General features: G+C 40.2%; 2 protein-coding genes across 3 annotated transcripts; one reads left to right on the top strand and one right to left on the bottom strand.

The window, feature by feature from the left end:
- Positions 1 to 528: 528 nt before the first annotated feature.
- On the bottom strand, positions 529 to 14192 carry LOC133132802 (ADP-ribosylation factor-like protein 13B). 2 transcript variants are annotated; one of them, XR_009709175.1, is made up of 10 exons: positions 14059 to 14192; positions 5655 to 5759; positions 4959 to 5029; positions 4595 to 4844; positions 3777 to 3882; positions 2222 to 2436; positions 1927 to 2044; positions 1520 to 1766; positions 1127 to 1356; positions 529 to 644 (listed from the first exon to the last, which is right to left on the bottom strand). XR_009709175.1 is itself a non-coding variant. In XM_061248538.1 (9 exons), exons 2-9 carry the CDS (start codon positions 5708 to 5710, stop codon positions 538 to 540), a joined length of 1170 nt encoding a protein of 389 aa, XP_061104522.1. In that variant the 5' UTR covers positions 5711 to 5759; positions 14059 to 14192; the 3' UTR covers positions 529 to 537. The 2 variants fall into 2 exon arrangements, 1 of the variants encoding a protein (XP_061104522.1); XM_061248538.1 differs by lacking the exon at positions 1127 to 1356.
- LOC133132801 (endoplasmic reticulum membrane adapter protein XK-like) lies at positions 13633 to 27033 on the top strand. The gene is made up of 3 exons (XM_061248537.1): positions 13633 to 14932; positions 21544 to 21803; positions 22107 to 27033. Exons 1-3 carry the CDS (start codon positions 14589 to 14591, stop codon positions 22898 to 22900), a joined length of 1398 nt encoding a protein of 465 aa, XP_061104521.1. The 5' UTR covers positions 13633 to 14588; the 3' UTR covers positions 22901 to 27033.
- The last annotated feature ends 810 nt before the right edge of the window (positions 27034 to 27843 follow it).

Here is a 27843-nt window from a genome sequence, read left to right as displayed (position 1 = left end):
ATTAAAAGTGTTTGCCATACACACCATCAACATGTCTGGCGGCAAAAGAAGAATGCATACAAGGAGAAGCACCTCATATCTACTGCCAACTATAGAGGTGGGTCATTGTTATTTAAAATATTTTGCTGCCAGTGGTCCAGGGGCACTATTTCAGATGAATGGCACAATGAATTCAACAAATTACCAAGACATTTTGGTACACCCAACCCTCTCCCTGTCCCTAAAGGAAGCAGAATATGTGAATGTTGCAGTATAATTCAGCCACATTTTAGGAAAAATATTCTAGCATACACAATGACCTTAAGGGCTGTTTTTTCCACTTTTGATTATTATTATTATTATTTTGCTTTTGTGAATAAAAAAATTATACTATTTTTTTTTTTTACTGGACGTGGGACTACTGCATATTTTATCATTTATCATTTTTAACCATGGTGTCGATATAAAACATTATTGCATATTACCTTTGACTCTACTATAACTAGATTTGACTATTCTTAGCAATTGGAATTTTGATGATGGGCTTACCAGAGGTTTTTAAGAAAGGTCAACTGGCTGGGAATATTCAGCTGCTACCTCTGCAGAATTGATCTTGTTTTTCTTAATAACTGTTGTCATATTTTTCTTCTCCTTTTCTTTCTTCCCTACAAAAAGGTGTTAGGTTTCATTAAAGTACATACAATTTAAGCACATACTCTTCCAGAAACTTACATAAGTTCATGCAATCTATGTATACAGCTGGATATTCAATTGAGGTTAAAGGTACAATAGGTAATTTCGGACTTCTAACAGTCAAGAGAGGAATTGCAGCAACAAACAAACTCAAACCACAACACTGTTTGTCCCACCCCTTCTCTGTGAATGTGCTGATGTTGAAATGCCATTGGCTGTGGCAATTTGAACCAATTTTCAACCAATGAGCTTGAAGTATTTGATACAGAGTGCCGCTGCATATTTTGAAACAAAAATTTAAGGACTATAAACACAGGCAGAGTCAACATGTCAGTGAGCCTTTTTCAATGATAGGACGGGATTTTGTTTTGTTTGGTTAATGTTTTTTTTGTTGGTAAATCTTACCTATTGTACCTTTAAGTACATTGCTTAAGGGTACAGCAGCAGCACCCACCTAGAAATTGAGCCTTGAATTTGCAACTCATATTCCCTAACCATTATTTGACACTGACACCCCATATAAGGAGGATAAGGAGAAGGTCACCAAGTGAGAAATTAGCTAAATGAATGGCTGTGTATATCTTCTGAATGCTTGCATCTAATGTCCTTATGTTGACTTTTGGTGCTCCTTTTGATGGACATCTTCAGCACAGCATCAGATAGGTGGGTTGAAAACTTGCTGTGCTGTATCCAGAACCAATGTATAGAATTAGTTACCAAAATAACAATAGTGCCTTTTGCTATAATATAGCACCATTTAGAAGCTCAACACATGTAATTGTCTCTGATTTTCTATTGTATTGCCATTGTCAATGGTCTCATATTGTATTTTCTCTGTAAGCTGCACCTTTCTTCCTTTTAGAATTTTCAGTTGATTCCAGAAAGGTCTCGTTCACTCTTTTGGGTTTACGCTTTGACCTCATGCTGTCACCAGGCAGTAGGGCATAGCTATGTCCTTCCTCTTTCTGCTCTGGTCCTGTCTCCATACCCCTCTCCTCCGCCTCCTCTTCTTCCTTACAGCCTGGCCTTCTTTTCACATTTTTCCTCATTTTCACTCGCTGCTTTTTCCTCTTTATCATGTTGATTGTGTTTTCCTGCAGCCAAAAAACAAATTAACAAAATAACAGCTACTAAAAATGAGTATACAAATATTCATGTATTGTTGGGTTTTTCAGTAGAGAATTGTAACAGTTTTCTCTGTTTGCTGGTTTCAGATGGACATTCACACATATGAATAATAATGTATGGCGTGACCTTATCCAGGATATTTCCAGTGGGCCGCAGTTTGTCCCCTGTGTTTTTTTCCGTAGTCCTCTTCTCCTTCGCTTGTGCTTTCTGTTTGCAGTAACGTCTGGTTTTACATGTGTTGACTCTACACAAAAGGTGAAATCGTTAGATGAGAACCTGCTCATATCTTCTTCTCACTAACAAGGTTTTAGCTTTAAGAGACTAATCCCAAACTGTTGTACAGATGTCTTTTTTCAAAGAAAGAGACTGAATTGGAATTGAAGCTGTTTGGCAGGCTTGAGAAGTGCAAGGGGGTACGTACTTCTTTGCTTCTTTACATTTACTCAGCCCTCTCTCAGCCTTCTTGTGCTTCTTTCTCTCCCCCTCCTCACTATTCACAGTCTGCCTGCAGTCCTGGGCCACACGGGCACAGAACTTGTGGTAGTCAAGGAGCACAGCCCTCAGCAACCACCGCAAGCCCAGCATTGTCTTCCTGTCTGAGCACCTGCGCATGTCCAGCAAAGCAGAGCATGGCTCCTAGCAGAGTGGGGAAAACCACAACCACATTACAGCACTGTGACTCATCAGCCTCTTACTTGTACTTAACATGACAGTGAAGTGGCTGGAAATCTTTTAATGAACTTATCACATCACAAAGTGATTTATCCCCTGCTGTATAATACAGCTATGCCAGCTTGAACAGCTTGAAAATTGAACTGGTCCAAGCTGGTCATAAGCTGGTCTAGCTGGGTATGAGCTGGTCGACCAGCATGGCTAAACTGGTCATAAAGCTGGTCTAGCTGGGTATGAGCTAGTCAACCAGCTAGTGCTGGTAGTTTGTTTGTTTCAAAACATAGCTTGAGCTGTTCCAGCATCCACCAAATATCTATTATTGTTAGATGAGAACCTGCTCATATATCTATAGTAGCAAGAAGAAGATGTGGGCAGCCTGTAGCGTAGTGGTTAAGGTACGTGACTGGGACACATCTCCTGCTTAGTCTAAATGTACAGTACGTCGCTCTGGATAAGAGCGTCTGCCAAATGCCATTAATGTAAATGTAATGTAAAATCTATTAAAGTAGTGATAACACACATTTCAAGTCAGTCATAAATTCTGTATTGAATCAGGGTTGTATGGGCGTGGTCTGGACTGCCTCACCACCTCCCTCCTTTTGCTCCCAAAATGTACCATCCACAAGTAAATTGAATTGGAGAAGGAGGGAAACTGGGAGACGGATAAGGTCATTAGACATATTCAGAAAAATAGCGAAATGCAGACTCGACAGAAAGGTGAGGCGACAGTGATATCCAATGTGCAACAATGCAACCACATTTCTCATGCCACAAAATGTATATACAAATCTCATGAAACTATGGAAGGAGATACGCAATGAGACTGGGAATTCTTGATGTCATCAAGGAGTTTGGTAATAAATTGAACTCCACCCATTCAATTCCCACATTGGAATAGATGGAAATGTTCAGACTGATATAATTTGATATTGCAATGCATTTGCTTTCTCTCATTTTGCTGATGCTTAATACATACCTACGTAATGCCCTTCAATGTAGTTGGTAACTATTCACAGATTTACCTTTACAGTCACTGAGAAAGCCCATTTTTTAAAGTAATACATTCACTTTCTCACAGTTTTTATAATTCAACTCAAGCTACTGACATGTAACACATAAACATAACCAGTTATTCTGGTTTATTCTATGCCTCACCGCTCTCTTGTGCAAGGAAGTTGCCAACACCCCCACCCCTTCTTTCCTACAATTTGCATTGACACTCCCAGTAGTCAATGCAAATGCAGTAGTCAGTAGTCCCTGACTGCTTTTCTGGGTTGTTTGACAGAAACTGTTTGTGCACTTACAACATGACAGAGAGATTGGCTCTGGCTGATCAGTTTCTCCAGTGACAGGATCTCAATTAGCTCATTGCCCAGCATAGCATTCCTCTTGTCCTGCTTGTTGGCCAACCTGGAATTTTTTAAATAAAAAAACAGGACCACAAACATACTTCCAAAGAAGCAACTGTGATATCATAGTCACTGAAAACTCTCCTATGGTATATTTTAATCCCCTTTAGCAATCAAGTCACATTACTTTAATATCTGAAATAATATTAACCAATTTTGTTCAATGTAGTTTATCCAAATAGCAAGGATTTATTTGAAAATATATTTTCCATAATTACAGAAACAAGATTTGAATATATGTATTCTAAACCGGGGTCAACTATTCCATTACAGGGATGGTGTATGGAGGTTTTTGTATCCACCAGTTACCCTAGCTCTGTTAGCTAGTTAGCTGTATACAACAACACTGGCTCTTTCATAGACCATTTAGCTGAAAACGTAACACATAGGGACACAAGATCAATCTTCAGCTGTCATTTTTGAGATTATCAAGAAAGGTAGCTAAAATATAATAAAGTACATTATCAGACTAATTAAATAATAATGCTAATTTGCACTTTATTGCATGCAATGTAAAATGAATGAAAGCAGAATTTGGCGATAAATCCAGAAACACTGTTGGTCACAATCCAACAATAGCAATGCCTCACCTAAATATCTGTACAGAAGGATAGGGTTTCAACTAATGCATGTTGCAACATCTCTTCCAACATGCCAGCCATTGTCATTTATCACCAAAATGTCTGTCAAGCAAACTAGGAAGGGGGTCTTACACTAAGATGGGCTTGCCAGCCACCGTGGGCTGCTTTAGCAGGTCTGTCAGCAGGTTCTTGGCCTCCTCTGCCCGTGTCCTGTCGCTGGAATCTACCACAAAAATGATACCATGGGCCTCGCAACAGTGGTGCCTCCAGGCCTCAGGAGCTGCTGAAGCACCACCTCCTTCCAGCACAGTGACCAGGAAGTTGTCCACTCTCAATTCTGTGTGCACACATTCCTCAGGCTCTTCTTTTTCTTCCAGTGGGACTGAGGAGAAAGAAAGAAAAAATAAGCAATAAGGCGACAAAGATGCAATTAAGCACCTCCTAGAAAATGAGCAAGACACAAACTTAGAGAGTTCTGCATGTTAATATGTCTTACCTCTCAAGATTGCCCTCACTGTGGATGTTTTTCCGGCCTTGCTGAGGCCAGTTATCAGCACAGTCACTTGCCTGTGAATACATGATGGAATGTCAGTCAGTACACTAACACACTAGCAAAAGCTGCTGCATTGTTAGTGTAATGCACAGGAGAGCGGAAACCATACAAAAAGTATGTAAAAGAAAAAGCATAGCATAAAATAGAATTGCTGATATAGCAGAATGTGAATGGCATAGATAAGTAAGTCTGAAATGCCAGAGACAAAACTGTCACAGGCCCCATTTTAATGTTTCAGCTGGACCCCTCTGCCAAGAGGCTTCTTTAAAGTCACTGGTGCTGATCTTAATGAGACATTGGCTTATCGCCAGCACAACTGAAATAAACACTAAGGTCCATCGACAGCCGTAGAGGATTGAGAGGTCTGTACTGAGTAACACTGGGCAAAGCCACAGTCAAAGTGCTGGTGGAGGCTGTAATTCACAGACAGTACAAATGACATCATCCAGTAACAAGAAAGATTAGACTAAATACATAATTAGTAATAATTAGTGCTCCCGCATAGACAGCCAGTCACCGGAAATAAAAATATCACCTGAACACGCTTCTCAAAATATTATTATTATACATTTTTTAAAAGCACAACACAATTGTACACAATTTTGCATATTTGCACTGTAGGTCCTGTTGCTTGCTTACCGTATTGGTTGGCATTTGGAGATCCAGTTAGATATGCGACTCGTCAGGTTGAACATGTTGAGCTGAGGGCTGCATAGGGGCCACCACCATCTCCTAAGTTCAGACCTAAAGGTGGCCAAACCCAATTGTTACACAGCAAACCAGTACCCCACTGACTGCACAGTAAATGTTAAGTTGGATCTCAGCTTTCATTCCACTAACTTCTAACATGAGTAGCATACAATAACTATCTGAGTAAAGGAATGGTTCACTTTCTGGGGCATTCATGGGGGATTTTCTTCCTTTGGACCACAAACCAAGAATTCAACTATGCTAGCCATTTTACAGCCAGCGATAATCAGATACGTCAGTAAATAATAAAAGTTATTAGCTAACAGTTAATACTCATTGAACTTCAATATCAGCTTCAATATCAGATTTTCTATTAGTTTTTGTTTCACATATTACATTTTCTTTCACCGTGAGATGACAACACTGTCCCATTAAGCAAAACTTTATTTATTCAATATTCTATAAAGAAGACAAAATTAACATCTTATATGGCCCATGACAGCTGTTCAATAGATAAATACATTTTATTTTGGCCCGTGCATCTGCTGTTTGTCTATAAGCAACTGAGTCCATTCAACTGCTCTCAACACACCAAGCCTCTGTATGTCTCTGGAGCTATTTTTTATTCTGAAGGGACCCCCCTCCCCTCATCTCAAGTGAAGTCACAGGAATTTTGTGCTTTTCATTATAAAATAGCTTTTAAAAAGTTAAAAACTAATAAAAATATTATCGTTAGCCCTAAAGGTACTTGTACGTTTGTGTGTCACTGTCTCAACTCACTTGTTACTGTACTTGTTTGTATACCTTTGTTAGTTAGCATCCATATAATGGAATAATATGTGTCGATTACATTTAATTTATTCAAAAGCAGGTAATACATAAACCCCACTATAAAATCAAGAGATAGAGATATAGCATAGTATATAATTATTTACTTACAGTAGAGAGTCAGTGTCCATGCTGTTGTGTTTTCTTCTTCTGAGGCATTTAACTCAAAGAAGGGCTAATCAGGTGCTAATAATACCTCTAATCCTGAAGTCACCAGATGGAAAAAGCCTCATGGGAAAAACTTTTTTCTGAAAGCCAGTCACTAAATGTCAAGTAGACGCCGTGGTGTAGAAAGAAAATGTTTGGCACTGATTACAGATAATGACATTATAGCAAGTAAACTTGCGACATCTGCAAGAACTATAATATGTTTTCTTAGAACCATCCACAATCAACCATATCTTCCAAATCTACTTTGAGCACTCACTGATAACCATCATTTGGTAATGTTTATTGTGTTCCTTAAATTAGCTACCAACTCTGTGTGTGAGCTGTTGAAGAGCACTTTCTTATTCTTCTTAAGAAGCATACATTTATTGCTTCCTTTTGACTCACCACATGTGATTACTGATGAAGACATATTCTACCCATTTCAGTATTGTGATGTGATTTTGAAGATATATTTTTTAAACGGCCCTACATATTTAAAAAAAACGTTAATATTTCAAAACCAATTTCTTTAGAATTTTGAGAAACAGTACGTCTAACCTCAGAAACTAGTGCCTAACAAACATCTAACAACTGACAAAAGTTTTAATGATCCTATGGGTGAGTAGAAGAAGTTTATTTGATATAATCCTTTGCCATCATCTGAGTTTGTTTTCTCGGCATACGACATACTGTATGTCTGTAAATCTGCATTCACAAAGAAAATAATCCCAGCTGCAACAAATACTTTACATACTTTGTTGTACGTCGCTCTGGATAAGAGCGTCTGCCAAATGCCAATAATGTAATGTAACAAGCTAATCTAATTTGGCCTGTCAGATTATTCTAACTTTAGGTATTAGGTTTTAAATAAAGCAGACAACAGTTTTACATAAATATGAATACACTGCCATCATTGTCGAATTTGTACTTTTATCTATGCTATCAAATTGAAATCAATGCAAATTTGAAGGAAAACAATATCAAGGACACCCTCAGTCTAAAATAGCTGCATAAATGCATAGAAATAAATCTACTCTTTCTTTTTCATAACTGTTGAGAAACAGAGTTCATTCTAGATGCAGAAAGGTGTATTACAATTTAAACAAATCCCACCACAAGATGGCACCTTGTTATCATTTCTACTAAGATTCAAAAGGGGTGTCAACTAAGGTTTTCAAACAAGGAAATGCTATATTGTATTCACTTGTTTGCCACAAATATTAATGTGTCCTCTCACATACTAATCCTGTACACCCCTTTACCACACAATGAATCAATATCCCCAAAGTATGTAATTAATTTCACTGATTACATGTGTTACACAGGAAATATTTTGAAAGCCTCTAAATTGCATTTACAGTGCAGTTAGTAGGTATTTGGACAGTGGGACAGTGTTTGTTCTTTTCACTCTGTACTACAGCACACTGGATTTGAAATTAAGTAACAAATAATGAGGTTAAAGCACAGAATGTCAAGTAATCTTTAAGGAATTACATCCCTTTTTATACATAGTCGCCCCATTTTAGGGGACCAAAATAAATTGTCTCCATAGATAGTCAGTAATCTGTTTGTTTTCAGCCTAAATGAAGGGTCATGGTGGAAGCTGCTCTTTGTCTCTAGCTCACATCTCATTACGTAATTAGAGAGCTGTCCAATCAGGACAAAGAATCATCTGTTGACCAACATCAGCTGAGCTTGTGACCAGTGGTGGCTGGTGGCCATTTACCTAGGTGGGGCGCCATACACACGCACGCGCACATGCAGGCACACAGACACACACCAATACTCACCTCCAACCTCTACAATTACAAAGGAAAGATAAAGCAATGCCAATATTGAAATAAATGTTTTTGTATATAGTTAACAGAAATCTGAACCGTGGAGGCTTAATATACTATATAGGGTAAATAGAACAATGAAAAATAAGAAAATAGTAAACATGTTGTCCCATTTATACACAATATATAGAGCTCATAGAGCTAGCTAGCAATCTAATTATAATTTGCAAACAGATACTGCTCATTTACATATAAGTTAACTGGTTAAATCTTGGCAGCGCACAGTAGCCGGCATCTTGCTTTTATGAATCATTTCTCCAATTAAGTTGCTATAGCTACAAACATTATGCTCTAAGCTAACCATGAAGACAGACAGAGTCCAGTAATTTCTGAATGGCTAAACTAAATAAATATTTAATCTGTGCTTCTGCACAACATTTCAGTGTCTCCTGCCCGGCAGGAAGTATGTGGATGGTGGGACAGGAAAGGAGGTCAGGAGCTGCTCTAGCAAAGGCACTGGGTGAGAATAGAATGTCTATTGGCCAGGGGCACTAAAATGTGCACCCTGCCTGGTTTCTGGCAGCAGCCAATCAGTGTGGCAGAAATATATCACCCAAAAGAGAAAACACGCCCCTCCAATTGAACACCCATATGGGTGCAGTGCAAGTGCGCACCAGGGCCGGAAGCAAGAGGCGTAAAACCAGCCAAAACTGACATAAATTAGAGAAAAAAGGAAGAAAACTGACTTTAAATATTATATATTTATGTATGTACACAATTTTATGTCTGGTAAATTGCGCAGCTGTGACATCAATACCCCAAGCCAGGAAGCTGGCATATGAAAATACAAATGTCTTTTGTCATACTTTTGTGAAAAGTCACACATTTTTGTTACAGCCGTCCATCTAAAATATAGTCATTTTCAAAATAATACATTTATTTTTGCATGCCCATAATTTGCAAATGTGATGTTGGCTATGTTAAAAAGCAGTTCAACTGGCTCTCAGGTTTTGGCATGGGGACATAGGGTAAACCACCTTTGCCTCCAGCAGTGGGAAAATGTCAGAAATTACTCATCCATGTATGCTGATGTTCAGAAACTCCTAAATTTCTCACCTGTATAGGACATGGATAACATCCCTCTAATGTATACAGTCAGTACACAGTAAAAAGGTTTTCAACATGTCAAATACAATGCAATGAAAAACAGATTTTCTGCAAATACCTAGAGCATATAACAACCATGAATTATTACATTATTATAAACTAATAATATTATTATAAACTACTACAGTTCATTCCAGTGTGGAATGATGGCAAAACAAAAATATAAATCATTGCATGGTGAGAACACAGGGAAACTTGACTATGTCCAGACTCACATTCTTTAGTCTGGCATTTGTTTCTCCAAATGAAAACTTCTGAGTCAGACCCTCAGAATGCAGGCAGGTATGGTAATCCAAAAAGATAATCACACTAAAGCCATACCCTATTCACAGAGGGCCCATAGAACAATACTTTTCTCACTGGGGTTTGCATTTGTTCTTTTGGTTGTTTCTTTGGTACAGTCCCCTCCAAAAGTATTGGAACAGCAAGGCCAATTCCTGTTTTTGCAATACACTGAAATAATTTGGGGTTGAGATAAAAAAAGATGAACATGAGAAAAGTCTGAATTTAAACTTTTATTTCCTGGTATTTACCCCTAGATATGTTAAACTACTTAGAACATATCACCTTTGGTATCAGACAACCCAATTTTTATGTGAGCAAAAGTATTGGAACTGACAGTATTTAAGAAAATGAAAGTAAATAACATTAATGTAACCCTTGCTTGCAATAACTGCATCAAGCCTGCAACCCATTGACATCACCAAATTATTACATTCTTCTTTTGTGATGCTTTTCAAGGCTTTTACTGCAGCCTCTTTCCGTTTGTTTGTTTCAGGGTCCTCTTCAGGAAGTGAAATGCATGCTCAATTGGGTTAAGGTCTGGTGATTGACTTGGCCAGTGTAAAACCTTCCACTTTTTCTCCCAAATGATGAAGTCCTGTGTTTGTTGGCAATGTGTTTTGGGTAGTTGTCATGCTACAAGATGAAGTTCCTCCCAATGCATTTCTCCGTGAATTGGCCGACAGAATATTTTTGTAGACTTATGAATTCATCCTGCTGCTACCATCATGAGTTACATCATCAATAAAGATTAGTGAGCCCACTCCAGAAGCATGTTTTAGATCATGAGCAGATCCTTTCTTTCTCCACACTTTGGCCTTTCCATCACTTTGGTACGGGTTAATCTTGGTCTCATCAGTCCATAAAACTTGTTATGATCGGTTGCAGAACTTTTGTGTCACATCTCTGTACTTCCTTGCAAATCGTAATCTCGCCTTCTGATTCTTAATATTGATGAGTGCATCTTGTGGTATAGCCTCTATATTGCTGCTCTCTAAGTCGTCTTTGAATGACTGATTGAGATACCTTCGTCCCTGCCCTGTGGATATTGTTAGTGAGGTCACTGACTGATGATTTGGGGTTTTTCTTCACAGCTCTCACAGAAACAATGATTCTGTCATCAACTGCTGTTGTGTTCCTTGGTCGACCTGTTTGATCATTACGCCAGCAGTCTTTTTCAGGACATTCCAAGTTGTTGTACAAGCTATCCCCAATGCTTGGGCAATGGCTCTGATCGATTTCTCCTCTTTTCTAAGCTTCAAAATGGCTTGCTTTTCTCCCAAAGACAGCTCTCTGGGTAACAAGAAACACCTGCCAGTCACATGTTCCAATACTTTTGCTCACCTAAGAAATGGTTGGTCTGATACAAAAGGTGATATGTTGGCCTAAATTGTTTAACAAATACATATAAAAATACCAGGAAGTAAAAGCTAAAATTCTGATCTGTCATCTCATGTACAACTTTTGACCTCAAACTCAATTGTTTTAGTAAAGTGTATAGCAAAAACAAGGGAATTGACCATGCTGTTCCAACACTTTTGGAGGGGACTGTATATCATGGAAATAATTCATTCCAAAGATGTCCCCTTGTGTAGATGGTAATGAAATTGAAAACAGAAGGGTAGGCCTCCAACTGAGATGGGACTATGCTGTGGCTGTTCTCATTTACATCAACATCAATCAACACTTTCTCACCATTCGCCTCTGTTACCACTGTATCTAGATACTTCTTTGGGATTTTCAATGCATTTCGGCATGGTATTTGTGACATAGAAAATGTACAGTACTGTGCAAAAGTCTTAGGCACCTGTATAACATTCTGTACGGATAAGATTATTTCTAAAATAATTCAATGAAAGGTCCTAAATAAACATACTATACATTTTACATTACATTTTTGTAATTTGGCGGAATATTTAAAAACTGAATCAAATCGATATTTTTTGTGACCACCCTTCGGTGTTAAAACTGCATCACTTCTCTGAGATAGCCGACACTGTCCTGCAGTTCTATAAGACAATCAGCAGGGAGGTTGTTCCAAGCATGTTGGAGAACTTGCCACAGTTCTTTGGTTGGCTCCTTGCTTCTGATCTCAGACAGCCTTGATCAAGTTAAATATAAAAATGTTTCTGTAAAATTAAATCTTTTGGAAAATTAATATTTGGAAATCTCAAATGTGTTCTTTTATACTAACACACACACAAATAAACATATATATATATATATATAATAAAGTGTGGGGTGCCTGAGACTTCTGCACAGTACTGTATGTCCATTTTAAATTTGCATGTAAGTTTTGACAAGAGTATTTATACAGTACTAAATGGACTGTAGATGAATACAGTTTTGTTGATGGTTCAATTTCAGTGAGATTAATTAACAAATGTAGCATTTTGTGTCAAAGTGATGGGAAATCATTCAGTTTGGTCCACATTGACTGCTGTTGTTCTAACTGTGGGAAGAGTTTTTTGAAGTGAACTCACTATTGAGAAATAAAAAGAAGAAAAAATTCAAGGTCTGAGTTTAATACATAATATTTTTTTACTGTAGCTGTGGCATCCTTGACTGTACCTTGGAGGTCTTCTTGTTCATAGCAGTCCTATACTCAGGTTGTTATTGTACAGTCATTGATTCAGGAGAGTTTGCTGTATCCATCTTAAAGAGACTTTTCTAAATAACAAAGTAACATAAATGTCACGGTGCATTCTCGAGGATGACTAGAAGAGACTTAGATGCGCTTGCATCTTCCCTCGTGATGTGACATTTTTAAGATGGAGTGCAGAAGCACACAAAAACCATTCGATTTTTGATCACAACAAACCAAATTAAAATGCCCAGAGAGATACAGCGATACTCTCAATTCACCTAAAAACAGCTGAAGCTAAGGCCAGCAGTGTGTGCACTCAATGCCAAACAGCTCTGGTGCCTGATGCACTTGCCAGTGTATCCTAATAAAGATTCCACTCTCTAAGAGCTCAGTTTGTCTGTTGGAGCAAAGCCAGTGAAGGGAAGATGGGTACTTATGTTGTAAACAAACGGTGTAAGTATACTGTGACTTCCTCCACCAGACACCTTCTTGTCCACATTATTCCCACCCCACAACTAGAGTCTATCTGTCTATGTAGCCTACCATTTACTGTGATTTTCAACAGCTGTCCTGTTTTATATGAAGCCATAGTTTAGTTCGGAAAACACCTTTTTTGAGTGCATGGTTCAGACATGTAGTGGTAATTATGTCTTAAAATAACAGAGATAAAAAAAACAGACCTTACAGGGATATTATCCAATCATAACACATTTTCTTAATGCTTGAATGTGCTTCACCTGATATTTTTGAGTCTGGTCTTACATTATTTCATTAAAAACAACACAAATTGAAACTGGTAAAACTAAGGTTGTGATTGTGCAAGTGGATTAGGCCTACACGAAAGAATAGGCCTAAGCGAAATTGAGAGACCAGTTTTGCTCGTTTTTCAGATAATGGACAATGTCATAAATAAAAAAAGGATACTTTGGGCCTCACAACAAAAACAGGCGAATTAAAACCTTTCCACCGCGCAAACAAAGATTCAAAGACTTAGCTAGCTTCCCTGAAGTGAGAGATGGTGTAAGCAATCGGTCTTGAAACAAGGAGCACTAGGACCCTAAAGGAGCTGTGGGAGGTTACGAGGAATCAGATGGTAGTCAGCGTGTTGGGGCACACCTTTGACAGATAATCCTGCGAACCGTCTGTACGTCAGTGCTTTTTGAATGGTACATAGCTGTAGGACGTCTACAAAGAACAGTTTGAAAGGAATTCTATCTCGTTTTTCGCAGGACTTAATGGGGGCACTCTGCCCATATTGCGACGCAGCTGACAGCTAGTTTCGGTCTCCCACAGAAATTCAGCTTGCTATCTTTGCAGTTATTGGCTTATTTCTATACCAATATAAACAGCGAGGAGGCTTGCATTTTCGTTATAACCAACGAAATACAAAGGAAGCCAAACTTATTTGGGTTCTGGAATTTGTTCGCATGCATTGTCGTTTAGAAACCTACGCCTCAAATAACATCTACCTCTAGCTAGGCTAGTTGATACTCTATTCACATGTCTAAAATTAAATAGCCAAGATTAAATATTACGTTTGCTATCACACAGCGGCACATACCAACCGATGACGACGTTTGGAGTTCAGCTCTGTGCTCGAGACTACTTTTTGTAGCCACGTATATGGACTCGTCTGTCATTTCTCTGCCGCTGACAGGTGCCAGCGAAACTACGGAGCACAACAAAGAGAACGACAAGAACATGGGCTCTTAAGTGTGTTGTCAAGTTATCAAGGGATGATCAGCGACACGCGGTATAAAACGTAATTAAGTGTAATTAATTGTGAAGATTCCTGTCACATAAAGGCTACAGGCTTAGTTGCATGCAAGGGAGTTTTAGCAGGCTAGGCTACATATGTAAGTAGGCTATGCTAAGCTCAGTTCGATAAATCATGTTTTACTTACATTCTAAAACAACATCCTTTCACAAATAAGAAACTAGTCTTAGTAAATGCAAAAATAACTATTTAGGCTAAGTGGCGATATTCACATGCTCGATAAATGCTTGGATCCAACTGTCATGCTAGAGCTTTTATTCTTCTAGCGTATAGCTAGGTGTAAGCAATCAATATAGCTTGCACATAAGGAGAAAATGTGCGCGGCAACCGAAAACGAAATTTTAGACAGCCACCAATGTCAGCCGTCCCCGCAACCTCAAAACGGCGTTGACTTTGTTTGTGACAGAAGTAAAATTCTGCCGCCGTTCAGCGTTGTGATATCCACCGTTCTATACGTTGCCGAGTTCGTCAGCGCGGCGATAATTTGTAGCATCTACGACGAGACAGATGACCCTGTGTGGTTGGGATTTACCATCACTTTCATGTTAGTGCCTGCTGTGCTGACACAGTTGGCCCTGACTTTCATCCACCGAGATTTGGGAAGAGACCGACCTCTTGTTCTTTTTTTACATCTCCTACTTTTGGGACCCATCATCAGGTATGTAGCGAATTGTGGAGTTGTGTAATTCATTTTCGAATGCTTTGGAGTAGCTTATAGTTAGTCTAGCCCTCATTTCAAGAGTTATCTTTGATTCAACTAGTAGGGCCTATAACGACTGTTATCAGTTGGTTTGTTTCTGAACTGCTTTGTTAGGTATGTTTTCAGCAAGCCTAGTTAGGCATAATGCCAGGATCGTATTTCTGTTGGTAGTGGGACTAAAGCATGTAGCTATCCAATGTAGAGCAGAGCAGCAGGATTGTGCACAAATCATTCTGCAAACGACAATTGGTTTGTGATTATATTCCCTTTTAGGGCCATTATGCTGTTGTGTGACAATCCAATGAGATCAGCACACTCAGTGTTTTATGTGCTTGTCTCTCCTGTCTTTTGTTTTCCCCATCTCACACCCCTACTTCCAGCTGAATATATATTGTCAGCAAACGTTTCCCAATGCTTTGAAAATAGTCTGAATGCCTGCATAGTGTCATAACAGCTGTGCACCTGGACCTCAGCCAAGGGAATCAAAGGGCATTGTGTGGTCTTGCAGCACACATAAATCAAAGTTAAAATGCAGACGGATATTCATGTTTATCCTGTACTCTGACAGCAATAATAGTTTCTCAAAGTCCATTGCTGGTAGCCTACATTTTCTATCATTAGCTATCCAGCGAGACGGTCTACCTCATGCATTATGTCACGGCATTTATTTTTTCTAGTCATGTTGATGACTGTATTGTGTTTCGGATGGAATCAAGGGGTGGCAACACAAAATTGGGAGGGCTTGGATCTCAACCTGAAGTCTTGGAGGTCTTCTGGATTTCAGTGTGTTCTGCACTCTTCAGTGCTTCATTTAAGCCATTGTTTGGCTTAAAGTACGCCTTGTTTCCGTTACTTCAATTTACTTAAGCGGAGGAACTAGGCTGCTTAAAATGATCATTTGTCAAGATAAGAGCATCTGCTAAGTGATTAAATATAAATGATGACAAGGCCTTTGGTATATGAGTCTGCTGGCCTGGGTCCATAAAATTAACTGTGAATCAGAAGTGGTTACAAATATCTGAAAGTCAAAGTCTCTTTTGCCAGTAAGTGCTTTGAGCCATTTATTGCCAATTGGAAAGAGTTTCTCTTTCCTTTAAAGGGAGATCTTGGAATGGAATGCTGCTGCTGCAAAAAAAGAGAAAAAGTAAAAAAATGCAGAGAATTGTGCATTTGATTGAAAATCAAGACATTTATTTGTCTTAAACTCCACATTTAATTTTTATTAATGTTAGTATTATTAGATCCTGGGGCGCATGATTGATTACAGAGATCTGGTCATCAGTCCTGTTTATCTAGTTTTTCAGCAACCGATCAGCAATGACAACAATCTAAGGCTTTCTAACTGCCAAATTAACGTTGGGTTTCATGAGCATGGCGGTTTTGTTCAAAACAACACTAAAGGCATGCTGTGACAGGGTCCTCCTTTTGGTAAAGAAGGGATTCTATTATCAGCTGGTCATTCGTTCTTGCAAATATGCTGTCCTGAATTAAAACAGGCTGATAGTACAAGTCATTATGACCATTCAGCCAAGGAAATTCACCCATTATGGTGAAGTGTGTACACTTTGGTTGACTGTTTGGAAAAAAACATTTTAACTAAACCAATCAGAGAAAAGGAGGGTGTGACTTCTGGACTATTTGAACTTCTGTGTAAACAGTTGCAGATTAACAATAGTCCCAATTGCTATTTGTGGCTGCAGGACAATTACTCAGCTGAAACAGTGTACTGACTGAAGATAAAGACTCATGGGACTTAGTAGCATTCATTTAATGATTTCTTCAGGAAAATAATGCCCTGCCATCTTGTTTCCTTTGATCCATTTTCTCACTTCTCTATCCTATACACTCAGTGAGCACTTTATTAGGTATACCTGTACACCATCAGCAGAATACCAATAAGTGTAATATAAATACTTAATAAAGTGCTTAGTGAGTGTATGTTATGCAATATAATGTACAGGCCGATGTAATGGTGTTGGCTGTTAACTCAGAAGGGCGGCCTCATTTTTATCTACAGAGCTAGGCTCAAGGGTTTCCTCTTATCAAGAAGCACATGCTACTGAAAGCTGTGGTGTTGCCAGCTGCTTCTTCTCACCACAGACTACAGCTAAGCTTGCAGAGAGTGGAGTCGGGAGGATTGCGCGATCTTTGGGCGTGCCCGGTTTAAAAATAGGGCTCGTAATTCAGCAAACAAATTGCAATTCAGCTAAAATCCCCACAGAATATTATTTTAATTTTCTAGTTTGTGAATTGAATTCCAGTTCTTTTTTGAAATGTTTTTATTTTAAATGGAATTTGGGTCTAACCATAGATCCAATGAGAAAGACAGCTTGGCAATGATTTGGCCAGCTTACTTAGTCTGACTAAGCATTACAGGAATTGGGTCTCCATTCACTCTTCTTGTCAGAGACAAAATCGAGGTCTGGTTACCTCCTCACCCCTTGCAAAGCTGAAAGAGGGAGTAGCGTAACTATCAGTGGACATATCAATGGCGTCTGTGAGCAGAGTATTCTGCCTGAGTAGTGGGAAAGGGTTCAGGCTTCAGCCTTCCAGCTATAAATAGCTGTCCAAAGCTAGGCCGGCAGTGTCAGAATGTCAATGGGGGACATCGGGATACTTTTATCCCAGGTGGGAAAAGTCATTCCATTTATTGCTGGCTACTTACGGTGCTAAAGATTTCACTCAACTCTCAATATTGCAATCATCCCCAGGTTTAATTATGCCCATTTAGGTACACTTTCTGAATACATTTTTATCCATTCTTAAATTTGCATTTCTCACAGTCAGTTATCTTCATTCCTGATCCTGGCAGGCTGCCGGGTCTGCTGGTTGTTGCTGTTACTTGGCACTTAACTGTGTAATCGACTGCTTTGATTGTCAATTAACGGACCTAACCTGGTTTGTTGGGCCTGAATTGGTTGTGGAGTGAAAAACAAAAACTAGCAGACCCTGCCCACTAGAGCCCAACATGAATATCACTGCTCTAGGTTGAGACTATGTACCTCTCCTGTGGTTCAATTACATTCTGCTTAGCTCTGAATGGTAAAATTAGTGGCTCATTAATTACATTATTATCTGCTTTTATTGTGCTGTCGTGATGACTCAGACTCGGCAATTCACACAAAAGATAAAGGTTTCACGATTGAAAAGCTAACTAATACCTAATAAGCAAGGTGTAACTTAGTGGCTGATCAAAATACTTCTACAAAGCAATAACTGGAAGTGGGTGGATTTAAAGTCTGTTTTCATCCTGGTCAAGTTGAATAGCATTGCTTAATGTATCTTGTGCAGGCAGAGGGTGTGATATGATGTTTACTGGGAAATATAATCAATTATCATTTCTGATGCCTTATGTGCTGCATATTTGACCTTTTGCATATTTAGTTGCCACTGCTTAGGCCAGTGCGACTTTGCAGGCTTAACTTGTTTGTGGGGACTGTATATTCAACAGAAACCACCTCCAAAACATATTGGAGCAGTGCTGTTCCCAAAATTGTTCAAGTGGGATTAATAATTAAATTTCAGTATGAAGACATTTCCAAGCCAAGACTTTATTGAATTTATTGGCAAATTAGCCTGTGATACACAAATTGCAACTACAAACTCACTCTGCATTGGAAAAGAGAATTTTTTTTAGTTGCCCGCTGTGTGTACAGTCAACCAAAACTGCTGACAGGAAATAGGCGAGAATCTGTGATAGGACCATAGCCCAGAATCACAGACATGTAATGAACCTCTTCCAGGCTTATCAAGCGAATTATATAACTCTGCATTCCATGAACTGACTATACAATTCTTTCCTTATTCTCTGGCTATCTGTGTGTTTTCTGCCCCTACTCTACACTGTTTGACCGTTTTTACATAAGGTACATTAGGATTGCTTGACTCAATACATATAATTAGGCCTACTTTAGGCCCTTTTTATGTGGTTTCTCTCAACTAGGACTTCCAAGGAAAGCCTAGGTTAGCATTTGTCTGAGAAAACAAGCAGGAGTGATTCAGCTGGTTGGGGGTTCAGAGCTAGCATTGCTGAAATACTTTGCATAACAGGGCATCTGTTCCAGCATGAGGTTTTCCCAGACCCACCTCAAAAGCAGTTGGCTGCATTACCTAATGCTGGTATGGATACAGTAACAGTTAAGGTAATTAAAGCAAAACAACTGTCATGTCGGGATCTCTTTTCCTTGGTGACTGGAGTTAATATGGTTTCAAATCCAAAGGGAAGGATATGGTATATACAGGTGCAGGGGTGTAATCATGCTATGTAAAAAAGTAACTGATATGTCTATTGTGAGGTTTTAAAACTAACATACATCATTTTTTTTCAAGTTTTTTTCTCTGGTTAGGGTGTGACCTCACACAGACAAGTGTAGCCTTGTTCTTACAGACTATTTCCAGTCACGCCAGGTTACCACAGCAACAGGCAGCCGGTTGCCCACATTGCTCTGAAGCATGGGTGGGGGCTCTTGGGTCAGATCAACTGAGGAGCGCTATTACCTTTACTGCTGTTTATTTAAACAGTTATTGGCATGGAAAGGGTTTCATGATAATGGACACAACGGGGCATGGTTGTTTGCCTGCAGCCTTGTGTTACTTGGAAACACAGTTATTAGCCTATATATGTGCATGTAATGCAGGTTTCTCTCTACGTAGGCTAATATTTCTCCACAGTCTTATTTCCTTTGTGCTATTTTGACAGGGAAAAAACAGTTTGAACTCAATTTTAACGTAAATAAGAGAGGAGAACACTTGACCAAGAGCTCGTGTGTCAAGTTGTGATTGCTCCACACATCAGTTGCATGGTCAACAGTTGCATGGTCCCTCCCCCTCACTCAAATTAACATATGTCCCTTCAGGAAAATGTGAATCACTGGTCCACCGAACACATTCTGCCTGCATACAGAGCATGCTCTGTAGGGGGTGGAATTACACTCATGGACTTTGCCATTTCCTATCTGTGTCACACACCGGGCAGTCAGACAAGGCTATTCTAGCCAGACAGCCAGGAGAGGCAGCCGCAACCAAGTTACGGACCAGGGTAATCAAGGCAACTCATTTAAATATGGTTAAACACACTTTTTACAATTGCATGCAAGTAATTAAGTAATAGATCAATAGTCACTTGCTCGTTTAGGCTAGTATACGCAGGCAACATGATGCAGAATATTACATTTGAACATTACAACACATGAGTGCACATATGTATCCTGAAGCAGCAGCAAATTTTCTTTTCATTAAAAAACAAAAAACACACCTATGTATATATTTGAACAGATACTTCCTCTTTTATATTGTTGGGATACAGAAGAGAGTGCCTATTTGGGGACTGTTGTCGTGCCTGGCAATAATATGTGTGTGTCTTCTTAAAGAGGACACTATGCTTTCTATGCTCTGTAAGGTGTGACTGAAACAGTATGTTTACTGTTTATGACACTCGGGTATAGCTGACTGTGGAGGACTTTAATCCATTATGGACCAAGGCACCCTATAGAAAACCCATAGGAAAGCCTCAGTATTCAAGAATCAGTATTCCTTTTAAATGGTTAGCTGTGTGTTTTGAAAAACGGTCATGATCAAATGCAATGCATTTGCATGCATTCCATGCACTTGTATGGCTCTGGGACCGTGGTGACAAAACACAGCGTGAGGCACAAAGAGTGTTTACATATTTTCAGTTCCTCTTCATAAAATCATCTCGGGAAGATGATAGTGTAGATCAAAGGCTGAAGAGTTCGCTTCGTAGTTTTTTGAGAACCAATAGATTTCTGCGCGGTTTGCTACAGTGGGGGTTTTTTTTCTTCACAGTGAACTTGTTTTTCCTGTCTTTTTACTTGAGAGTGAGATTAATCGGCACTGTTTACAAAACAGGAAGTGAGCTGCTCACTGGAACTGTGGTAAGACAGTTAATATAGCTGTGATTTTTCTGAATATAAAAAATAAGATAACATACCAACAGCAGTGCATACATAATGTTAGAAAAATACCCTTTTCTAAGACCACACCCAGCCTTTTGATTTCACTGTCCTTTGAATGTGATTATCCACAGATGCTGATTTCTTGCTTGTTTGAGAGCACCATCTGCTGGAGATTACATATTATACCACCACAGCTGTAGATGGCTTTGTTAAGTAGTAGCCAGAAGAATGTAAGAACTTGGACACTGACTGATGACATTTGTAATAACATATCTGTCCAGTTTAATCAGTTTCAGATTTTCATGCCAGCTCCTAGTAGTAATGACTTAATTTGCCCTAACATTTACGCCATCATGACAGCCAAAGACTGAGTGCTCTTGTATTTGAATCGTTTTAATGTCATAATCGAGTTAACCGGTTTTGGTGTTTACAGCCAATTAGCCAATGTACTTGGTGGAAACAAAAACCTGCATACATGTCCCTCCAATGGCCAAAATTACCCACCCCTAAGTTAGACTATGGTTCTATTTTATTTGTAATGCTGTGCAGACATTTGAGAGCTGGATTGACAGATTTGCTCTTTTTCTAGGTCCTTTGTGTCAATCTTCCCACTCAATCCCTCTTTAAGTCTGTCTCCCACGCTCTCTCTGGCAGATGTATCGAAGCCTTGATGATATACTTCCAGGCAGGTCGGCAGGAGGAGCCCTACGTCACCATCTCCAGGAAGTTCAAGCTGAAGAAGGGCCAGCGAACGCACATGGAGTGGGAGATCGGCCACTCCGAGCGCAAGCTGGCCGCCCACCGCAACGCCTTCAAACGCACCGCTGTCATACAGGCCTTCCTGGGCTCCACCCCTCAGCTCACCCTGCAGCTCTACGCCACCATCCAGGAGAAACACCTGCCAGAAGCCAGAGGTGAGCCCTCACTGCCTGTAATGGCTGGCGTTTATACAGCGCCTCTATCCAAAGTGCTGTACAATTGATGCTTCTCATTCACCCATTCACACACACCAACGGTGATCAGCTGCCATGCAAGGCACCAACCAGCCCATCAGGAGCATTTAGGGGTTAGGTGTCTTGCACAGGGACACTCCGACACAGTCCGGGCGGGGGATCGAACCAGCAACCCTCCGATTGCCAGACAACCGCTCTTACCGCCTGAGCCAATGTCGCCTGTGAGCCATCGCGTAACCGGTGTCTTTTCCCTCTGTGTTGCAGCGGTCCTTATCGCCATCACGCTCCTCTCCGTAACCTACGGAGCAGTGGTGTGCAGCGTGCTCGCCATCCAGATCAAGTATGACGACTACAAGGTGCGGCTGCGTCTGGTGGCCTACCTGTGCATGGTGGTGTGGCGCGGGCTGGAGATCGCCACCCGAACCATAGCCCTGGTGCTCTTCAGCACGGCGCTCACCTACTGGGTGGTGCTGGTGGGGCTGGCCAACCTGCTGTTCTTCTTCTTTCTGCCCTGGGTAGAGTTTTGGATGAGTAAGGCCTCGCTGCCGGACAACGTGGAGAAGCACATGAGCAAGCTGGGTACCACGGTGGTGCTGTGCCTGGTCACCTTCCTCTACGCCGCCATCAACATCTTCTGCTGGTCGGCGGTGCAGCTGAACCTGGCCCACCGCGACCTCATCGAGAAGCAGCTGAGCTGGGGCCGCCTGGCTCTGTACTACTCCATGCGCTTCGTGGAGAACGTCTTCCTGGTGGTCATGTGGTACTTCTTCAAGACGGACTTCTACGAGTACGTGTGCAGCCCTCTGCTGGGGGTGCAGCTGCTGATAGGATACGGCCTGGCCGTGCTCTTCATGATGCTGTTCTACCAGTACTGCCACCCCTGCCGCCGCCTCTTCCGGCACAACGTGGCCGACTGCCTGCGCTGCATCTGCTGCAGGAGGCACGCCGGCCACCCTCCCGCCTCCCCCGAACACACGCTCCCGCTGCCCCCCGACCTCACCAGCCAGCTGGGCGACTGCGAGGCGCCGCTTGTCGATGAGGTGCTGGCCGTGGACTGAGTGGGCCGTTCTTCGGCGTAGCGTGTCACTGGCCTGCTCCCCTGCCAGACGTCCATACTGTGGATTGTCGCACAATGAGAGGCAGGGAGAGCGCAACAAGCTCCTGTGGATGAGCTTTTCTTGCTGTAGGGACGGACAGTCAGGGAAATTGTCTGAACGAGGTCAGACATCTGCACTTTGGACACTCGGGGTGATTCTAAAAAGCTGTCATATTAGATCCAGTGGTGGCTTAAGCTGATTCTTAGAAGTGGCATCCAAAGAATACTGTCATCTTATTATTGACATAGGCTTCACAGTACATTAATGTGCAGATAATAACAACCAATGAAGTTTGAACACGTGAGTGCTATTTAGGAAAGAATTGCAGGCAGTTTCTATGTTAGTACATGTATGCAATATACAGTGCAGTCTGTAGGTACTTGCACAGTGACACAATTTTTGTTGTTTTGGCTCTGTACTGCAGCACATTGGATTTGAAATGAAACAACGATTGGTTAAAGTGCAGACTGTCAGCTTGTCAATTTTTGGGTATTTGCATCCATATTGGGTGATCGGTCTAGGAATTACAGCCCTTATTATACGTAGTCCCCCCCATTTTAAAGGACCAAAGTAATTGGGCAAATTTATATAATCAGTCATCATATTTAGTATTTGGTTGCAAATCCTTTGCATTCAGTTGCTTCCTGAAGTGTGTGACCCAGGGACACAAGACACAGGGTGTGCTTGGTGATGCTCTGCCAGGCCTGTACTGCAGCCCTCTTCAATTACTCTTTGTTTTGGGGGCTTTTTGCCTTCAGTGTTGTGTTCAGCAATTTGAATGCTTGTTCAACTGAATTCAGGTCAGGTGATTGATTTGATTAGTGAAGAACATTGCACTTTTTGGTCCTGAAAAACATCAGGTTCAAGCTGCAATATGATTGGGTCATTGTCACACTGCAGGGTAAAGCTCTGAGTTTTGAGACATTTGTTGGATCTGAGCAGATAAGATATTTGTGTTCAGAATTCATCCTGCTTCTACCCGCAGAAGTCATCATCAATGAAGTTCCACTGCCAGCCATACATTTCCAAACCATAACTACCTTGAGCAAGGAAGACTACTACTGCTTTACTAGCATTGAAACTTATTTGGCCTAGAATCAGCTCTGGAACTTTTAGCAAAATTTCCTGTGCATGAACTAATGCACAGCTGGCCAAGAAATAGCTGAGGAGCCAATTGGCCAATTACCTTTGGTCCCCTAAAATGGGGAAACTATGTATAATTCTGAAATAGTTCACCAGATATGGATGAGTATACATCGGATTAAAGAGGAACATGACCCATTAGCCTAGTATTCAATGTTTCATTCACATCCAGAGTTCGGGAGTACGGAGCCAAACCAATAAATGCCACTGTCCAAATACTTATGGATTGTACGGTTTATGATGTGCAGGCATTAGTAAAGCTGGTACTATAGATTGTGGCAAAGCTGGTACCATTGATTCTGGTAATAAAATCATGAAGGAACATTAAAGAAGCCAGTGATCTCAACAGAATTGCACATTTCAATGTAAGCAAATTATATGATAAATCTATACAACAGAGATTCTCTTCCTGAACATGTCCTTTAGCAACAAAATTACAGTTCTAGCGTGTGATGTTACCGTAATGGCTTCCCATCTTCTCCACAGATTTTTTGCATTGCGATTCAAAACTAGTTAGCACAATTCAGAGTGTGAATCCTGATTCAGCTGAGCACATTCATATTTATTAATGTAATCAATATCCCTTCTGCCTGACTACACAGAAATGGGTTGTATTGTTACTGTGATTGTTTCATTGTATGAGTCACCTTAATATTGTAAATATTTTACAGCTACTGAAACAAAAAATAGCCCCTGTAGCTGATGTTTATGGAATGAAAAGATAGGTAGTGGTTAGTATATATGTTTTTCACCATTAGTCTTTAACTTGCATCTTGCTTGTACTGTATATGTGTCTGTACATTTTGTTTTAAAAGGGGATGCACCAATTCTATACCTTTCAGCTTCTGCAATATGCTGAATCCAACATAAAATATTTGTTTGCACAGCAGACATATGATACTACTGCTTGCATTCATCTGCATTTGGGAAATGGACACTCCATACACTATCAACTGGATTGTGTGTGAATCCTACATTTTTATTCATGTCCTGGCTTCATTGTCTCTTGCAGCAATGTGACACTTACAAGAAAGTTATCTTTATTACAGTAAAGAATCTTCAATTTGTGTTGAGCTTCTGTCTGCCATGAAATAACTCACGCTGTCTATGCTTATCATCATCAATCAAGTGTGGTCAATGCATGCCATTTGGATTGGGTGTCCACTTGCATGTTTGTTTGGCACATGCTACTGAATTAGCAGTGGCTGTGCATGTCATTATGGCTTGTACATACTAGGTGTCATTATCATGTTTCTGGGACTGTAGCAGACAACCATTTGTGTGTGAGGTTGCATGTACAGTATGTTGCCATCCTGTTTGTACTGTAATAATGGGTTGACTTGAGTTTTCTTTCTGTCAAAAAATCTGTGGCATTTCCGCTGTGTGGCATGATCAGCTGAATCATAGCTGCTTCTTAATACATTGCATTTATGTAGTGCCTTTCAACTTTCTTTTGCAACTGTAATGGCCCTGTCACTACCAAAACACATCTTCCAAATGTTTCATAATTATACTGTGCTCTCTCCACCTTGATTATAATTCTGCATTGCATATGACTAATGCTTATTGTTTTTCTGGAATGACCTTCTTGCAATGTGAAATGTTGTCATGCAGGGCCTTTACATTTTTATATTTTGTATTTACACTGTTCCGCCAAAACATAATTCACTGTGGAATACAGTAAACAAGATGTAACTGCCAATGTTACATGCCACATTACAAGCAACATTAGCCAGCATTGCTGTCGAGCATATGGAATTCAGGCATTGCGACTAGAATCTCTGAGTTAAAAAAAAACTGGTATTCAAATTTGTGCATCCTTAACCTTAATTTTGAGATGTTTTACATTTGAAAGAAACAATGTGCTACTTTGTAAAGCAGTGCCTTGATTGAAAAAAACAGCCTATGAATAGCATTCCCTTGTGTTGCAATAGCAGGTTCAGGAACAAATTAAGGATGGTGGTGTAAGTGGGGCTTAGATAGGAATAGACTCAGGGATATAGAGCAGGCCACAGGCAAAACTCACAAAATCAAGAACCAGTTCAGAACCAAGAACCAAATCAGGTCTACTAAAAACGGCAAATTCTACATCAAAACAGCAAAAAGGTAGATTAAACTGCACACTTATAACAGTACAAACCAAATATTCCAACAAATAAGTTAATGTGCATCAACAGAACTACATCCTCCTCCTTGCTTTCTGATATCACCTGACTAGATGACTCAGTTCCCAGAACGTACTTCCTTTCCTCACATGATTTCTTGTACAAAGTGGCAGGAGCAGCCATGTTGGCACAGCAACAGAGACACACAAAGGCAGGTTTCACAATCGAGCATTGCAACAGGTTGATTCGTCTTATCTGTGGCCCAAGCAATGTTTTTTTAATGACCACAATCACAGTTCTGCACCATGAACATGTAAATAACTAGACTAATACAATTGAATTCTGAAAGGAATTTCTTTGATAGTTTCTTTTTTATAAGAACTGAGTTGAATAATGATATCCGTGACATTTTAGATATGAAATTGGTTTCAAACTATATACCATACAGAACCCTTCAGATTTAAGTGTTTGTTTGCATTGAACCAGAAATATCTGATATCTGAACAGATTATGGTCGGCATAAAGCAGGTCTGTCAGTGGGGAAAGGAAAACCATTAATCGGTGACTGCTAAATCTTTTTTCTTTCTTTTTTGGGAATATTTAAATATAATGCACTCTTTACTGTGGTTTAATTCAAGGCAAGATGTAATGTTGGCCACAACTGCAACTGCATTAGTCATTTGCCTACATGTATGACAATCGTATAAATGTGCTGCTAGAATTCATACTTGGAGCCTCACCAGTAACTAAAGTTTATAATTGAGCAGTTTTTGTACTTAACGATAACACTGAAGTGCCTGTGTGCTGCTGTACCTTTCACTTCATTTTAAAAACATAAATGATGAACTTCTGTGTGACTTCAGTATGTTTATTCTCTGGTAGCGCCTTTATCCAAAGCGCTGTACAATTCATGCTTCTCATTCACCCATTCATACACACACTCACACACCGATGGCGATTGGCAGCTGTGCAAGGCACCGACCAGCTCGTCAGGAGCATTTGGGGGTTAAGTGTCTTGCTCAGGGACACTTCGACACAGCCCAGGCGGGGGGGATCGAACCGGCAACCCTCCAACTGCCAGACGACTGCTCTTACTGCCTGAGACATGTCGCCCCTACATTGTGAAAAAGCCTTTTACAATGAATATCTAAGTGGCGAACCTGACCACTAAATAATACAATGTTAAACATGATGCATTTCTTCAAGATTACTTTTTATTAGAATTTTTTACAGTTTCAAAATAATAATAGAAAAAAAGTTTGGGAACCCTCCCCATTAGTACTTTGTAACTCCTCCTCTGGCACTATCCTCCTCGGGACATTGCCTTGACTTCAACTGTTCCGCTTATCTTCCATTTTCTAATAATGTTTCTGACAGTGGAAATAGGTAGTTTGAAACATTGAGATTTTGTACATTACATTACATTATTGGCATTTGGCAGACGCTCTTATTCAGAGCGACGTACAGTTGATTAGTCTAAGCAGGAGATAATCCTCCCCTGGAGCAATGCAGGGTTAAGGGCCTTGCTCAAGGGCCCAACGGCTGTGCGGATCTTATTGTGGCTACACCGGGATTAGAACCACCAACCTTGCGTGTCCCAGTCATTTACCTTAACCACTACACTACAGGCCGCCCCTTGTAGATCCGTGGACAACT

This window comes from Conger conger, chromosome 7 (genome assembly GCF_963514075.1).
Source record: "Conger conger chromosome 7, fConCon1.1, whole genome shotgun sequence".
NCBI classification, from domain to species: Eukaryota; Metazoa; Chordata; class Actinopteri; order Anguilliformes; family Congridae; genus Conger; species Conger conger.
The sequence above is the reverse complement of the archived record's forward strand: the minus strand, read 5'-3'. Positions and strand labels throughout refer to the sequence as shown.